This window comes from Nelumbo lutea, chromosome 1 (genome assembly GCF_056320005.1).
Source record: "Nelumbo lutea isolate HS-2025 chromosome 1, American lotus-T2T, whole genome shotgun sequence".
In the NCBI taxonomy this organism is placed as follows: domain Eukaryota; kingdom Viridiplantae; phylum Streptophyta; class Magnoliopsida; order Proteales; family Nelumbonaceae; genus Nelumbo; species Nelumbo lutea.
The window spans coordinates 22,635,422-22,653,567 of NC_142684.1; the positions used below are offsets into that span (position 1 = coordinate 22,635,422).

The 18,146-nt window shown below is 35.8% G+C and overlaps 2 protein-coding genes across 2 annotated transcripts; both read left to right on the forward strand.

Moving 5' to 3' along the window:
• Positions 1–5,031: 5,031 nt before the first annotated feature.
• LOC148873929 (uncharacterized) lies at positions 5,032–15,728 on the forward strand. The gene is made up of 4 exons (XM_088948212.1): positions 5,032–5,226; positions 14,113–14,172; positions 14,433–14,465; positions 15,546–15,728. The coding sequence occupies exons 1-4, from the start codon at positions 5,032–5,034 to the stop codon at positions 15,615–15,617; spliced, it is 360 nt and encodes a 119-aa protein (XP_088804338.1). The 3' UTR covers positions 15,618–15,728.
• LOC148873930 (Pentatricopeptide repeat (PPR) superfamily protein) lies at positions 5,130–8,889 on the forward strand. The gene is made up of 2 exons (XM_088942341.1): positions 5,130–5,266; positions 5,857–8,889. Exon 2 carries the CDS (start codon positions 5,969–5,971, stop codon positions 8,336–8,338), a length of 2,370 nt encoding a protein of 789 aa, XP_088798467.1. The 5' UTR covers positions 5,130–5,266; positions 5,857–5,968; the 3' UTR covers positions 8,339–8,889.
• Positions 15,729–18,146: the final 2,418 nt, after the last annotated feature.

The window sequence follows — 18,146 nt, forward strand, 5'->3', positions numbered from 1 at the left end:
GCCCCACCCTGCCCTTGTCATTTCTACTTTTAACCCACTCGAACCCCGTCCTTGATCCCCAGAGTTTTGCGTTTCCTTGAAACCCGTCTGAACCCCAATCAGTGGTAAAAAACCAACCCTGGTCGAAGCGGGCAGAGTCCTAGAGGGATGAGTCAAATTGCCATTTTTATTTGTTCAGTCATGCTAGATTGGGTTATGGGTAATGCTTATGGTAATTTAGTTATCACAATACAATTTCATTAGAATATCAATTTGGATTCTAACCTCAGATAACAAAGTATCCAGCCAAAATAACTTTGATACATCATGAGCCATAGCTTTATATTCTGCTTTTGTGATAGATCGGGTAACAACTAATTGTTTTTTACTTTTTTGTGATACAACATGATACAACATAGTAATTAGAGGTGAATCTCATAGAGCATGCCCAATCTACATTAGTGTAAGCATTAACCTTGTGATGTTAACATTCCTTTGCTTGAACATCTTTTAAGTAGGCAAGAGTTCTATTGATTGCTTGTGTATGTGAAGTTATAGATCTACGCATCTATTGACTCACTAGAGTTATATTATAGAATGTATTAGGCCTGGTCAAACACAAGTAGAGAAGCCTACCAATAAGTCTTTGATAAACACTTTTGTCAAGAAGAATTTCTCCATTAGCATTCAATTTATGATTGGGATCAATGGGGGTTTCAACTGGCTTGCACCCCAACTTTACCTACTTCATGAAGAATGTTAAGAAACATGCTTTCTCTGTGAAGCGAAGATTCCTTTGACCTTTATACTTCAATCCTATTTGAGATTTTCGAGGTCTTTGATATCAAATTCAGAAGCATGGAAAGACTTTAATTAGACAATTTTAAAGTTATCATCTCAAGTGACAACATTATTATCAATACACACTATTAGAAGAGTCACTAGACCATTAATCATTTTTTATAAAAAGAGTATGATCTGCCTGTGATTAAGTGAATTCAATTTTAAGAATAGTTTTTCTAAATTTGTCAAACCAAGTCCTAGGAGATTGCTTGAGTCCATAAAGGGATTTCTTTAGACATCAAACCTTCTCATTGTTAGGGAAGCTTACTCCCAAAGGAAGATCCATGTAATCTTCATGAAGATTTCCATTGAAAAATGCATTCTTCACTTCTACCTAGTACAAAGACGACAAATAGTGAGGAGCAAAAGACATAATTACTTGGATGGAGTTTATCTTAGTCACATGTGCAAAAGTCTAATGATAATCAATCCCATACGTTTGGGTACACCCTTTTGCCACTAACCTAGCTTTGTACCTTTCGATTAATTCATCATTCTAATATTTAACTATATGCACTCACTTGCAACCCATTGGGACCTTATCCTTAGGGAGAGGCACAATCTCCTAAGTTTGGTTCTTTATGAGGGCTTTCATTTCTTGGTTCATAGCATCTTTCCATTGTGGAAATTGCACTGCCTCTATAACATTATCAAAAATAGAAATAGTAGAAATGGTTGAATTATAGGCATAGTATAAAGGTGGATAAGGCGTCGTAATAAGCATAGTTAGTGATGGAATAGGTAGTAGGGGCGCAACTTGGGTAGGTCTAGCCTGAACCCAGAATTTTACACAGGCCAAGCTTAGATTTCAGTCCTTGGGTTGGGCTTGGGCCTAAGAATTTGGGCTTTTTTATTTTTTGGTCTAGGCTTGGGCCTAGCCCTTAGGTAGCTTGAACCTGGTCCAATCCTAACCCAACCTTGTCCTAACCCAAGCTCAACCCAACTATATGCATTCATACATCCATATATAGATTTGTATTTAAATATAAAATACTAGTATACATTTTTACATATATAAATACATATTTGCATAAATGCAAAGATACATGTATAATTTTAGAGTAGGTTCATTGACCTACCTGAGCTCGGCCCAGGCCCGAGTCCAACCCAAGTACATTAAATTACAATGCGGGTAGGGCTTGGGTCTTAAGCCCAAATCTTAGAATTGGGTCAGGGTTGACCATAAACCCGGCCCAACTCGCCCAATTTGTACCCTTAATGGGCAATACACTTCCTTTTCCCTTTTTGAATTACAACGAAAAGGCCAAGGTCATCCTGTGAGATATCAAGCTCAATACCAAAAGGAAAAGAAAGTTTAGGTTCAAGGTTATTTATAGAGTTACTTGGAGCTAGGTGATTAAATCGTTGTGATCTTCAGTTTTCTACTATTAAAACTAGAAGTTCACTAGTGGAGGCTATACAAGTTCTCTTATATCCTAAGAATTGAGATTCATATACATTGTATATTTCAAATAATAAATTATTAACTTCATTTTATTTTTGTTTTTAATTTTACTTATCATATTTTTATAATTAGATTTAAGTAAAACATCTAAACCATCTTTTCTATTCTCAAGATCCTAATATTACAGCTAAGCAATATAGAGGAGAAATATTTTTCCAATATTTTTTAAACTTAACTTCCATTACATCAATAATATTCTGAATATTTTAAATTATTTTTATAAATTGAATATATTCACTAACTATAAATAATTGATTAACTAAAATGCAATAAGTTGGGCAATATACACCTAAAAATGTATTAGTTGTATCATATAAAATTTGTAAAAAATCTTTTATGCAAACTACAATTTCCCAATCATCATTGGTTATAAAATCATGGGGCATTTTCTCATTTTAAAAATTAATAAAATGTCTTTGTATGAAATAGAATAAGTGGAATTCTACCTATTGAACATCTAATACAAAATTTCTATATTTTAAATTTTATTTTTGACATAAATATTTAAATTCTTATTTTCTTGCACTAGAACTTCTAATATGCATAATGAAATTTCTAATTTTAGAAATTTGAGAAGCAATATTTAAAACATCTTAAACACGTAAATTTAATATGTGGCATTACACCTAATATTAAATAATTTATCATTTAAACATGGTTTTAATTGATAATTTAAAATATTTATTGTTGAATCATTATTATTGGCATTATCAAAACTGATAGAAAAAACTTTATTTTCAATTTCATAATTATGCAAAGTATTTAATATACTTGTAGCAATTACTAGTCTAATATGTGATCATTCAAGTTTTATAAAACTTAAAATTCTTTTATGTAAAAGCCAATATAGAATTTAAAATTCTTTTATGTAAAAGTCAATGACTATCAATAAAATGCCTCATAACACAAATATAATTTATATTTGGAAGTCCAAATATATGATATAAGTGAAATTTTAGAATTAAGAGTCGACAATGTAGAAATTAAATTTTATTTATATGAATAAACAAATTTTAAAGCATATGCTCTAAAACTAGATTTTTTTTTTCAAATTAAAAATTTATTGGTTGTCGTAAAAATATTTCTAACCTAGGGTCTTCAACTAATAAAAATGGTTGTTCAATATATACAATATATTTAGCTAATTATTGTTTCATTTTATCTTAGAATATTGAAAATTACAAAAAAAACTGCACTTAATTTATGGTTGATTTTGACTATCATTATTTTTTAGATAAGTGACCATATGTCTAGCCAAATGGGAGTACCAACCTATAACTAAAAACACTCTTACATCTAATGCAAATAACTTTTTTTCCATTCCCCTCAAGAGTCTCTATAGTAAACATTCCCTACCCATATTAGTATTACATCTTCAAAATCAAACATGTTGGGAAAAGAATTTTGAGAGGAACAAGCCATTTTTTAAAATTTGTAGTATTAAAATCCTAAAAAATGAAAATTAATTGCAATTTACTCGGTCATTTGATCGGAATCCAACTTGATTTCAACTGATGAACCTTCTAAGCTTTCCAATTGTTAACTTGAGATACTTGAGCAAACATTTTTTTCTTTTTGTTGAAACTTGAATAAAATTGAGAATTAGGGATTAGGGAGTAAGAGATTATGAATGTATGAGAGTGTATGAGAGTATATTAAAGTATTGGAGTATATGAGAGTGTGAGAAAGTATGAGAATTGATGTGATGAGAATAAGGGAGGGTGTAAGAGTATTTATTGAAGTTGAAATCAATTTAATTAAGCAAAATGCCCTTAAAAACTAACTATTTTATAGTTATTGGGAGGGGTATTTTGGTCTTTCAAAAAAATATTTATCATTTTACCAAATACCCCCAACTTAACTATTATATAAGTTTTGGGGGCATTATTGTCATTTTTCTGTCCCCAAGTCAAAATATAAAAATACCCTCCAAATTAGCTCTTGGGGTATTTATGTAAACCTCCCCCCAAGTCAAAATACAAAATGGGTGGGACAGTGCAGCCCATTTTGTCGTGCACTTGTGCTTAGACCTTTTTATGGGCCGGGCTTTCACTCTCCATTAATAGAATTTTTTTCAAGCCCGAGCCCAAGCCTGACCCTTATAAAAAACCTGAAGCCTGGGCCCAAGCTTGAAGTTCAAGTTCGCCGACTTCCTGTGTTTGTTGGTACAAAGAGAGAGAACCTGATCGTTGCTACCTGAGTCCACCGAGTACCGCTACTAGCCTACATTTGTCACTGACTTGTTGGAGATTGATGAAAACAATGAGAGTCGAGAGATGAGAGGACCTGGTCGCTGGCTTGCTACTACCTAAGTTCGCTAGAGAAGGTAATGCAAAAAAAAGGTTATTGCATACCGCTGCTTGCCTTTGCTACCGATTCACTGAAGATCGATAATTTGTTGGTCATTGCTAGCTTGAACTCTTTGAGAAGTGAGAACTGATAAAAAGATAATCGATGAAGAGAGGGAAAGGAAAAGTTGGGTAGGGTTTTCAATTTATGAATTTAAAAATTATAATAAATATTATATATTTTATATGATATAAAATAGTTGGGTTGGGCTGAGTTTTTTTGACAAATCCCGAATTCAACACGCAAAATAATCGGGCTTGGTGTTTTGGGCTCCAGTCAAGCCTACGTCCAAGCCCGTTTAGGGACCGGGCAGGCCGTCGGGCTACCTGGCCCATGAACAGGTCTACTCGTGCTATGTCCGATTGCTACAGTGACAAGGCCCGGCACGGCCTACGATGAATCAAGACTGGCTATTGTTGCCGGTCTACGTAGCAGCAGCGATCCTCCGGTCAAGGTTATATTTTGGGACAGGTATCGAACCAACTCCCACTCGAGCCGAACGTGCAGAGGAACCGTCCTCCCAGCTCACCAAGCTGCACGGGATCCTCGTCCATTTCACCGTTGTTTCTCTTCTCCACGAGTCGACTCCGGTAATCATTGTCTGTTCAGACTGCAGCATCTAATCTTGAAGTTAAGCCAACATCAAAGATAGACGTTTTCTTCATTTTATGGTTTTGTTCCATTCCTGCTAGTGACCGATTTGAAAATTTGTAGCACATAACGTTAATCCATGGAAGCCCGGTTTGCTGCTTGTGTCCATTTCTTTCTGCTATTCTAGCGATGCATGAAGTTCATTGTGAATTTGTGACGCATTTTGATTTTCAATGGTTGAATCATTCGGTCACTATCTTTATTTTAACTCTGTTTTAACAAATGTTCTCTGCTATGATTTTGAAACGGTATTCTTCTGAGCCCACTCGTTTTCCTACTGTTGATATTAATTCGAGTGTCCTTTTAGGCTTGATTCCACTCCATGATCCCAGGTTATGATGAAGGGCAGATTATAGGTTTCCTTCTTTTTTTTTTTTTATTTATCATATATCAATACCTCTGCCAGTAAGTTAAATAGGTTCTTTTTAGCACCTCGGTTCAAAGGTCTGTTCTGCCCCTTGCGTTTATAGTGTTCATCTGGGTGGTGATAGTATCGTATTAGTGAGACCGTCTCATAATCATTTACTTTGATTTTCTCATTGATTTCTCTATCCCTTTCGTCTCCACAGGGTTCACTTCTGCGTGGAACATTGCAAAGGAAGTCGCTGACGAATACCACATTTCTGTTTGAGTTTATGCCAAAATCAGTTCTGGGCAATTCTACTGTGGTCGAAACTAAAAATGATATCCATTAAGAAACTTGGGTATCATTGGACTTCAATTTCCTCTTCTGCCCTTGCTTTCTTGCTTGATGGCAATCAGTACAAGATAACCAGGATGCATAGATGTCGACCTGGGCCTTACTTGAACTATGGGTATAGTTGTCGATTCATGGATTTCTTTTTGAACAAATCGAACATGAAAAGTCTTTTTACAAGTTCAGTGAATGGATTTAAATTCCTAACCTGGCCCTCATTCTCCACCATGGCTGGTTCAATCCTGGTGCAGGCTAGGGATCCTTCAAAAATAACAATGGAATTAGGAAATGCTATTGATGAGCATATGTTTGATGATGCATGGAAGTTGTATGAACTTCACATGCAAATCGAAGGGCTCCCTAGGAAATCTGTACTGAACAAGGTTCTCACGGGTTTTGCTGGAAGCCCTGACATTTACTGGCTTGAGAAAGCTTACAGTTTGGTGGAAATGGTTATTGAGAAGGGAAAACATGATTTGTTAGAGAAGGAGACTCTGATATATCTGTCTTATATGCTTGCAAGGAGTAGATTGCCTGTTCCCTCTTCAACAGTTGTGAGAAAATTGGTAGAAATGGAGGAATTTCCTCCTGTATCTTCTTGGTCAGCAATTGTTGCCCACATGGCACAAACAACACCTGGGGCTTACCTTGCTGCAGAGTTGATTCTAGAGATAGGATACTTATTCCAGGATAACAGGGTGGACCCACGGAAAAAGAGCAACAGACCTATGCTTGCCATGAAACCAAACACTACTGTTTTTAACATCGCTTTAGTTGGGTGTTTGTTATCTGGGACTTATAGAAAAGCTGAACAACTTCTTGACATGATGCCACGAGTTGGTGTGAAAGCTGATGCAAATTCACTTCTCACTATGGTACACATATATGAAAGAAATGGGCGTAGAGAAGACCTCAAGAAGCTTAAGAGAAACATAGATGAAGCTTGCAGCTTAGGTGATTTTCAGTTTCAACAGTTCTATAATTGTTTGCTGACATGCCATTTGAATTTTGGGGACATGGATTCTGCATCCCAGATTGTATTGGAAATGCTCAGAAAGGCAAAAGATGCTCGAAAGTCTCTTGCTTCAGCAACACTTGTACTTGAAGCTGTTGGAACTAAGAAGTCCTCTCTTGCACAAAATCCTGAGCAAATTTCTTTTGGAAAATCTGAGGTTTCAGGTGGTATTAAATTACTTGAGCACCATGCCCCATCTTACGAGGAATTTTCTAGAGATAGAAGTTATGCAAGGCTTGAGGTTGAGGCAAAAGAAATGCTTGATATGTTATTAGCTAAACTTCAAACACGAGTTGAACTGGTTACATCTAAACATGGTATTCTCCAGCCAACAGAAAAAAGTTATGCCAAACTGGTTAAGGCCTTTCTTCAAGCAGGAAAAGTTAAGGATTTAGCTGAGTTTTTAATCAAGGCAGATAAAGAAGATGGCCCAGTTTCCCCTGAGAACTCAGCTGTGGTCCATGTAATTAATGCTTGTATCTCACTTGGATGGTTAGACCAAGCGCATGACCTACTTGATGAGATGCGATATGCTAGGGTAAGGACTGACTCTTCTGTCTACTCTTCCCTCCTAAATGCCTATTGTAAAGCAAACCGACCAGAAGAGGTGACTTCTCTTCTAAGAGATGCTCGTAAAGCTGGGGTTCAGCTTGATTCAAGCTGCTATGAGGCATTGATCCAATCTAGAGTCATTCAGAAAGATACTCAAGGTGCTCTTGATCTATTCAAAGAGATGAAAGAGGCCAAGATCTCAAAACCTATTCATCGAGAATTTGAGATGTTAGTAAAGGGTTGTGCAGAAAGTGGTGAAGCAGGTATGATGGCAAAACTGTTGGAAGAAATCAAAGAAGGGCAAAGAGCAGATTGTGGGGTGCATGACTGGAATAATGTGATCCATTTTTTCTGTAGGAAGAGACTAATGCAAGATGCTGAGAAGGCTCTAAAAAAGATGAGGGCTTTGGGGCATCTACCAAATGCACAGACTTTTCATTCATTAGTCACTGGGTATGCTGCCATTGGGGGAAAGTACATTGAGGTAACAGAGTTGTGGGGTGAGATGAAGGTTCTTGCATCTTCTAGTTCTATGAAATTTGATCAGGAGCTCCTGGATTCCTTACTTTATGTCTTTGTAAGGGGTGGATTTTTCTTGAGAGCAAATGAAGTTATAGAAATGATGGAAGCAGAAAACATGTTTATTGACAAGTACAAATACAGGACCCTCTTCTTGAAATACCACAAAACACTTTACAAAAAAAAGGCCCCCAAGTTCCAAACAGAAGCCCAGTGCCAGAGGAGAGAAGCAGCATTGGCATTTAAGAAGTGGGTGGGCTTATTTTAATGGAAGTCCTTTGTTGGTTGAATTCTTGCTGAAATTATTAAGTCAAGAGGGAAGCTCAGGCTGTGATGGTTAAAAATATATTAGCTTTAGCAGTTGGTATATCAAAAATCAACTGGGTGGCTTTTGCAAAAAATCTTTAGGAATCCACTTACCAAAATTTATGGACTGTAGTCATGGCCATAATTGCTGAATGCCATCTCATTCAGACTGTTCACCATCAATAACTTTCCACCAAGTACTTTTATGATCTGATAGCATGGGTGGAATGACATATATGGCATATTTATTTGAGCTTGCAGGCCCAGACCACTTGCTTGTAAGAGAGCTTCTCTAAGTGCCATCTGGTAGTGGTAGTTTATCTGGGGTCATCGGTCTCCTGAATCATGGTTTATCTTTTATGGGATTTGGAAAGTCTGCTCAGTTGAGGTTTTTAGAACATTTAACTGGGAAGCTTCTTTCTGTTTTTTGATCACTAAACTGGTTGGATTGAAATGGCCAGTGGATGGTGTATTTGAGGATATTAATATAAATCCAGCTAGTATTTACAACTATGAATATCCTTGTTTGGGGCATTGATCAAAAAGGAATAGCGGGGCAGGACTGATGTATTCGATCCTATATAGTTAGGACAAAGTTTAGCTGATAATAATGATGACGATGCAAATCCTTTTTTGGAGTTAAGGACTTTAGGTTCAAGCTCCGGCACACATTTTTAATTGGAATATATAGAAATCTAAATAACTAATACATCCATACTGTCAATCTTTTTGAAATTCGTATTTTGAGAGGGAGATCCTGGCTCCTTGTTAGAACAATTTTACATTGTATTTTCATTTTTGTATCTGTCTGCATCTTTTACTTTCATATTAAAGTGACATTTTTTTCTTTTTAATTTTCTGAATTATGTTTTAGATGATTGGTTCTTCTTGGGTTTTTAGTACTGTTTTGGTCTCCAAAACATCACACTCTTTTTCTTACTGACAGGCTTGAGGCAATTCTAATATATGAAAGTTATTCAATTGAGGTATTAGGAGTTTGCTTCTATGGGAAAGAATTGTTAATAATATTTGGATAGCTAAGCGTATCTCAGATATTAATAAAATCTTGTTATTTATCAAAAAAAATCACCCTAAACAGACAAGTTTTTACCTATATCTAGTAGGTTTAAAAAGGGTTACAAAATTTGAACTTTAATATTACTAAGGTCCAAGATAACCTTGTTGAGCCAACCATATAACTATTTGAACTGCCTATTAGTTAAGAGTCTAAAAATTATAAAAAAAAATGTTAAGAGTCTAAAAAATTATCCAAAAAAAATGTTAAGAGTCTAAAAAATTATCCAAAAAAAAAGGTTAAGAGTCTAAAACATTTAAGCACAGAAACAATACCTACTACAAGAATTAAAATTCAATATTTGACCAATATCAGAAAATTGCTAAATATTATGAAATCACCACTGTAACTGGGAAACTGAGAGATCTCTGATTTATTTCAAGTGAGTGAGAAAACTAGGGCCTTAATCTATGGCTTCCCAGAGAAGGTGATTGGGTTGGTAGGTCCCAAAACATCTTTTGGGTCTCACATGAGAAAACCCCAGTTGTGCAGGACTATTGCAAGACTTAGATCTAGTGACTATTGTGAGACATATATTGGTTATGGCATATTGAAAACATCTCAATTTACAATGCTTTTGTGACCTCATGGAACATAAAAACAGAGCTTAATAGTAATATACATAAAACTCCTGTTTGTTTAGAATATTATTCCACCTTGTTATGAGAGGCATTTGATCATGACAAATTTCCCTTGACTTGCATGCTCATTGCTTTCTTAAAATTGTGTTTTTACCAAATTGAGGATTTTGGAAAACCATGGATAGGTGGACTCTACAAATAGTTTGCCATTAGAGTGCATAATAAGAAGGGTATTCAAAAGTTTCCAGAGGGATGATTGCATGCTGCTGTGTGCAGTTGACACGTAAGTGATTTAGTTCCTTTGTAGCTTTATAAATTTTCTGAACTTCGTATGTAATGGATAATTTTACTCCTGCAGGCCTGTTCAAATCTTGAAGAGCACAAATGTTAATGGATGTTCAGCTGTATATATCTTGTTTTAGCTTTGGATTTCAGTTTGCTGGTTGTCAATAAGCTATAGATAGAAGCTTCGTATAAAACTGCTTGATACCAGAAATATTTCTGAATGCTCTTCTTTTATTTTTAACTTCTGTGTTGACTTGCCCCACCTTTTCTCTCCTAGTGAACCTGTGGGATTATCTTTTCTTTGTTTGTTTGGTTAATGACTGTGATAAATCAGACTTAAGTTTTTTCACTTGGGGTCAGTGACATGAACACTGCTGCCAATCATCTAGGCCTGCAGTTGTGTTTGACGGTGTTTGATTGTGAACACTGTGATAACAAAACATGATTCATCATCTAGGCCTTATCCCAACTATATATTAGATAGTTTTGTATGCCCTTAGCTTCAATCAGAATGATGTATTTTATGAGTTTAATGTAAATGAATAAAAGTGCATATTTGATTCATGTTCCCTTGGTATGTTTCTGTGTAATACCCTTAAACTGGATACTTAATGAGACTCGTGTTAGTTTAGAATGTTCACAGCCAGTGGGTTGGTTTGGGGAGACCTATCCTGACAAGGCTGACACTGTAATGCCACTAAGTCGGTTGGGGTGGCCTGCCTCAACTGCCAGGGTGAGACCCTAGGCACATACAGTATAAGATTAATTGAATCTATGAATTGGACCAGATTTCTAGTATTGCCCTGGACCTTGGAGATTGATGGGCAAAACTGGAAAGTTACACACGACCCCTAGACTCGATTATGATACTGCACTAGGTGTCGGATTGTGCTGTCTTTGATGTACCAATCAGTGAGATCCTTAGCGGGGGTCAAAACCTGGGTATGTTGGGATAGCCTGAGAATTCATTTGAGTGGGTGATCATAGTGACAGGATCAGCCCCTTTGTCGGACAAAGATAATGATCGGAGATGCACTCTCACTGATGGAAACCAAGATTGCCGTCAGCCGATTTCAATCGTTGAGATTTGTTTTTGCAAAATATATTTTATATGAGATATGAAAGTATATATATTATGGTTTCGAAATGATCTGCAAAAGGTTTTAATTCCCGAGATCCATATAAGCAGAGAGTGCAACACTGTTCCTTGCAGCCGAGGGAGAGGTCCTCTCTTGTCGGGCAGTGTATGATCATTATGGGCTGAAAGGTTGAGTGTAAGACCATTGTGGATAATACCTGATGGGTTAATCTTGCATCTGCCCACAGTCCCTGGGTGTTACAAGGTGGTTTGGCCCAGGGACCACTTAGGGTAAATGTTGGGCCCATAGAGCCCATTTGATGGGTTTCACGGGGTGCACTGTCCATAACAGTGTATTCGACTATGCCTTGTAACAAAGGCTGGGCCGAACCCATGTGGCTAATGTATATATCAATGCTTGGGTCCCACGCCATACAAGGAAGTCCAACTGGGCAACAGTTAGGAAGGTTAAGTGAGCATATAAGCTTAATGGGCCTAAAACCCATTTCGAACTAGGCTATTTAATTAGTTAATAATGGGGTGAATTCTGAGATAGATTAGCAGATAAGATAGGGTCTTGACCTTATCCACTCAGAGGGTCTAGATCTAATGTGATTCAGATCTAAAAACCTCATAATGAGATTAGGAGAAAGCTAATTTAATATGCAGATAAGATAATGGTTTATCCCTATCACCTAAAGAGAGATCTTATCCAAATATGATTTGGATAAGCAACTCCTAATTGGATTAGGAGCTGATCTTTTAGGTTAACAAAAGTAGGAGGGGGCGACAGCCTTGAGAAGACATTCATTTATATCCTCTTTAGTGCTGAAATCAAGAAAGAAGAATTAAGCATCTTTGCAGAATTATTTTCTTGCCGCCTCCCTGTTCTTGCCGCCTTGTTTTGCCAGTTCGATCTCCAGTTGTGGGAGAAGTCAAGATTCGATCTTGACATCAGTTCTTTGAGAAACAATTGATAGGAACCTGTGCTCACGTACCATCCTGCTGATTCTTGCGAATGACAGAGTTCTTGGAGAAGAACACTGTTGATTATACTCCATCCTGTATTCTGCCATCTTCAGTGGGAGCAGTCTTTGGATCATTCTTTGGGCGTGAATACCTTCGTTGGGGGATACTTTTTCTCCGTATCAGGTATAATCATCTCCTACTTTTGGTTCAGATCTGGTTCAGTTTATGGTTCAAGAATGATCATTGAAAATATGATTTTCTAAATAGGGAATTCGATTCCCAACTGAAGGGAGAGAAAAAAAATTTTGAAATTCGCCCCCCTTTATTCCTCAATCTTTGGGCGTCCATATGATGGATATCCTATCCTTTCACTATATGGGGTCAGTTACATGAATCATGTTTTGTTTAATGCCATATCAATTATTGCAACAATTTCCATGCTATCGCTTAATTCACAATGCCACATTGCTGAGTTGAATATAGTTGTACAACTAGTGGTGGATACCTGCATCAATATATCTAAGTGGCAAGAAGTATGGGTAGAGTGTAAGTTGGAACAAAAGCCTACTGGTGGGGGTCAATCTAGAAAGTGAGGAGCTTAGATCTATGGCTGAATCTTTGGGGTCTGAGAGTGGGAAATGGTCTTTAAGGTATTTAGGTTTACCTCTAGGAGATAACCCTAGACTGGCTAGTTTTTGGAGTTTAGTGGTAGAGAAAATTGAGAAAAGACTGACCGGATGGAAGATGAACCATATTTCTCTGGTTGGGAGACTTACATTGATCAAATCCACTCTAGCTAACCTCCCTGTTTATTTGTTGGTCTTTAGGATGCCTCGAGTAATAGTGAAAAGAATTGATTTATTTCATAAATCTTATGATTAATATGATTTCTATAATTCAAATAAATTCAATTAAGAATTAGTTCTCTATTATTTTTTTTGTTTATATTTAGTTTTGCCAAAGGAGACCCTCCCTTACTAGAAAATGATTTATTTATGCTATTCAAGACTAGAAATTGAGTTTATTTTCCATCATATGTAGGTTAAAGAGCCCTTGTATGTAGATTTGTTTGATTTTCAAGTCAAACTTGATTATATCGTCTTAGGCTTCTATTGTGGTAAGTTCTATTTAAATACATATATGGTAGATATAGATTAAAAATAGGGTAAAGCCACTTTCGTATATATTTTTAGCCTTTTAATGTATCTATGTTTAATTTTTTGACAAGTTTGTAAAAATCAGAAATAATCTTACGATTTACGATACGATTCACAATTCAATTTGATTAAACTTTCTCTACGATTTACGATATGATTACGATTTTCAAAACAGTGCTTGGAAGAGCTTTTGGTGTGTCTTTGTGTGGATGTCTGTCATGGATTGGGGTTTTTCCCTCAATGAATTCATGGTTTTGAGATGAAATTTTGTTTGTAATTGGTCAAATGTGTTTGGTTTAAAGGGAAGCACAAGGAGTTAAGAAAAAGGTTCAGACAAGGCTAAGAAGAATACAAACATTTTAGTATTGTAAAAGATTATATTCTGCATTTAAAGCTATTCATTTTTCCCTCGTGCCCTCTCCATGTCATTTTGCTTAAAAACACTATTGCAATGTCTCTATGGGTTAATACCTTGTTAAAGGATATCATAGAGAGGGATGGTCATTTGAAGTTTGATACAATGCTCAGATATATTACTCCAAGACCAGAATCCATTTCTTATATCTCTCACTCTTGACATTTATTTTGCAGGGTGGTACATATTATATGATTGATACACCATCTGACCCACTTCTATTTGTTGCTGTAAAGGTAACTTGCCAGCTTTTCATCTTTGCATATTTGGGATACTAGTGATGATGCTCTTGAATAAACACAGCACTTTCCTTTTTATATTGTTAATATATGGAACTTGTATTGTCCAGGTGCCTTTAAAAACTCTGTTGTTTGTTGGTTTGGTTTTGTACTTTTTTATTGGTCTGTAACTTATTGAGAAAAGGTTAACAAATCTTGGATCAAAGATTGAGGATTGGGGAGAATGTCAACTGAAAACCATTTTTTTGTTCATGCAGGATCAAAGTGGTCTATTGCAAATTGCTGATGATGTAAGTAATCTCATCTAGTTTTACATGTTCTTGAGTCCTAGAACATTGTCTGATTTTTTATAACTTGTTTTTAGAACTTGGTAAAGCATTGAGGTGGCATTTGGAAGCCTATAACCTGATACCTCTTAAAACTAATTAAATCTTATTAGGATAAGATCTTATTTTTATGTCTGGAAAGTTTGTCTGAAATTTGATTAACAATTTCATCTCCCAAAATATTACCTTCTTTGAAGTTTGAACATGATTGATCATCATGAATAAATAGATGAGCAACCATATTAGTTGTGATGATGTGGAGTTGCAGATGGGTAAAAGGATCCATATATGACTATATCTGATGTTGGCAGATTTTTTTACAAGATAGAAGCACCAAGAAGATGACTTAAGAAAGGCAATCATATGAATTTGTGAGACATTGAAGCCAGAAAGAAAAAGGAAACTGAAAAGAAGGTGGTGAAGAAGAAAAAGTTATACAAGATTGCATTTTTTGTATAACTTGTACAAGATTACATTGTTTTGTTAAAGAATGAGCAGATAAATCTTGACTCACTACTTGATCTTAGGTTCTTTTTTGCCCTTCCTTTGTCTTTTTGAACCTTCTGCTTGATCTAAATCACTTGTTGCTAGTATTAGTAGTGTTCATATCATATGGCCAAACCATTGTAGTCTACTCTCCATTGTCTTTTTATTAATTTCTTTTGTTCACAAGTTTCCCATTAACAGATGAATTTTTAATTTCTTTTTCTTGAGAAGTTATCCCCCTAATGTTTCTTCTGTAATATTTTTCACGTAGTATGAAATCATCTCCTCGATAGAATAGATTGGCAAAACGGGATTTATGTAGCCAATCCCATATAGTTGGGGCAAGGCTTAGATGATGATGATAGATGATGGTATTCCCAAAAATTTAAATAGATAATGCCATTTCTAAAACTTTTCAGGAAATCTCACAAATCTCACTTTTTTGAGACTGGAATTTTCTTTGGAATTGAAATTGAAAATTTTAAATCTCATTCATGTTTCCACTTTCTATTATGCTGTGCTATTGAAAAATGGTGCTAATACACTGGGGCCAACCAGCCAATTTCTTTTACAAACAAGAAAAGGGTACAGTCTACTCGTGGAAGGGCATCGGCATTCCCCTTTACTTGATCAGGTGTAAGCATGCGCCGGAAGAGAAACCAAGCAAGGCTATGGATTTTCCGTATAACTTGATTATGATCCATGAATATTGAATCTAGTAATAATTCCACTATTCTTTGATGATACACTCTAGACAATTTGGGTCCTGTACATCCACATATCCATGCCTCTTTTTGTAATTGAATTCTTGTAGTTACCACAAATTGGTTCAAATGTAAATCAGTTGTAACATCTAAATTTTTGGAGATTTTCATTCTAACATACAATGTTGCACCTAGCGAAAAAGTTAGGAAGAAGGTAATCAATTAATAATTATTGTTGTTTATGACTTGAAAGAGTACTGATGCATGACCTTAATAATGGTTAATGGAAAGAGGATGATTATTTCACAGACTTCCGTAGAATAATGTATTATTTGTTCTTTTATTGACTCCTAAGATCTGCTGTCATATGTGCAATAGATGAGGAGACATAATTCAATGCCTTGGTGTTAAGTGGCTGCAAATTCCATATTGAAAATGCAATCACTAAACTTGGTGTTGATTTATTAGAATACACATACATGCACAAAGACTGTTTATTACTTAACAAAAGTACGAGAACCTCAGATGCTGATCAATGCTGTCTTATTTTTCTGCTTTTGCAGGAGGAAGAGGCTTTAGCTCCTTGAGTCGTTAGGAGAAAGATAATAACCAGTCAAGGTTCAAAGCATCGTTACATATCGGCTTGTACCGGCCGATATGTATCATTCTAGGACCCTTCCGAATGCCCCTATAGTGGATGTATCAGGGGTCTGACCGGTTCAGGGGATGGAGGGGTCCTAGACCGGTTCCCCTGAATCAGTTTAAAAATGATAATAAAAAAAAGTAAAAAAATAAGTATTGAAATGCCTGACATGCCCCTACCGGTGTATCGATATTTTGAACCTTGCAACCAGTATTGGTCTGTACTTGAAAGAAATGCAGAATTGTGTTAATAAAAATGCTATTTGTAACTGCCAAATAACTCTGTTTTATTTTCTCTCTCCTGTATATATTATAATTTTTTTAGGGTAAAAGATTTAAACATATTCTAAACCTACCCTGAAGTTTTAAAATGGACTTGATCATTCTTCATCCATTGACCCCACTGGACTTAAACATACCGTGGAGAACCGTTTATAATGACATGATATGATCCATTTAAAATTTTAAAATCCCTAGTTTGCTTCTCCACGCCCTTCCAATGGCTGAGAAGGTGCATAAACTTCTTAGAGACCCAGATGCCAAAAAGACGATAATCTGTTGACAGAACATCAAATGAAGTCAAATAGCTAGAAAAAAATGTAAAATAGTGGGACCCATATACAAAAAAAAAATTGTAGAGTTGAAATAAGTAACCTCTGATCACCCTTCCTTTCTCTATATTCTGTCCATTTCTTGCATGATTGCCCCCCACAACTTCCCACAACACATCATCGCCATATATTGGGAACATCTCCCAATGATGACATTATCATTTTTGGTATTATCATTCGGAGATGTTTTTAATACACGGTGATTACTGTCGGACATTGTGGGGGTCTGATTTGATCTCAGAGATTTTGCATTTGGAGTATCTTTGGAATAATAAATGTAATAAAATGGCATTAAAAATAGAATTGAGTGAGGAGTTTTTTGTTCAGCTCAGGGCAATATGTTCCATGCATGCATGTTGAGAAAATAGATGGTACAAGCAAACCTGCACCAAAGTAGTCTATATCTAGTAGGCACAGCATTGTAAGCACGTTTAATGACCACTCGATAAATATTCTGACACCTGTATTAAAAGTTGTTTATAATCATTTTCAAGGATATTTTAAAAGATAGGTGTCAACAAAATTATTTTAAGTGCTTATTCAATGTGTTCACCATGTGTGCCTATCTAATTAGACTGATTGAAGGCATGCCACATTAGACTGAAGTGACTTGAGAAGCTCGACTATTGTTGCTATTATTGAATGGTTAGTATGGAATGTGACGTGAGATTTAGATGAACGGTTTGAGGGGAACTCCGGCAAAGTCGTCATGGTCGAGGAGGTAAGCTTCACAAATGCCAGTTTGGCCAATTCTAAGTAATAAGTGTTTCAAGCCAAGCTAGCAAGGATGTCGTCCGTAAAGACTTTTAGGTTGTTCATTGCAAATAGTTTTGTTTGAAATATAAAGAATAGTGAAGGCTAAAAGAGTCTTTTAATTTATTCTATTAATCTAATGGCCACGAGGTATGTTAACTCCAATTAAAAAATTCAGGGTTATTTCTATTCAACTTTGTCACATATGAATACGTTCTTACATTTCAAGAAATTCTCCTCCTTGCCATACCGCTTTACTTTACAGTGTTAGTGCAGTATGGCTTTTCTTTGACTGATTTTTGCATGGATCATCTTGAGGGGTTCCCTGACTATTGCATGATGATTGTTTTAACTTCTCTCTCTCTGCGGCTTTTTGTTTCTTTTTTATTAATTTTTTGTGTGATAATGTATCTACTTTTTAAACTTTATGTATTTTTATTTTTTGTTTT

Bases quoted from the DNA above. Each gene is read 5' to 3' on its own strand.
- LOC148873929 (XM_088948212.1), top strand. From the start codon at position 5,032: ATGAATCAAGACTGGCTATTGTTGCCGGTCTACGTAGCAGCAGCGATC. The intron at 5,227-14,112 runs GTAATCATTGTC...TTTATTTTGCAG, and splicing joins TTCTCCACGAGTCGACTCCG to GGTGGTACATATTATATGAT. The intron at 14,466-15,545 runs GTAAGTAATCTC...GGGGCCAACCAG, and splicing joins TATTGCAAATTGCTGATGAT to CCAATTTCTTTTACAAACAA.
- LOC148873930 (XM_088942341.1), top strand. From the start codon at position 5,969: ATGATATCCATTAAGAAACTTGGGTATCATTGGACTTCAATTTCCTCT.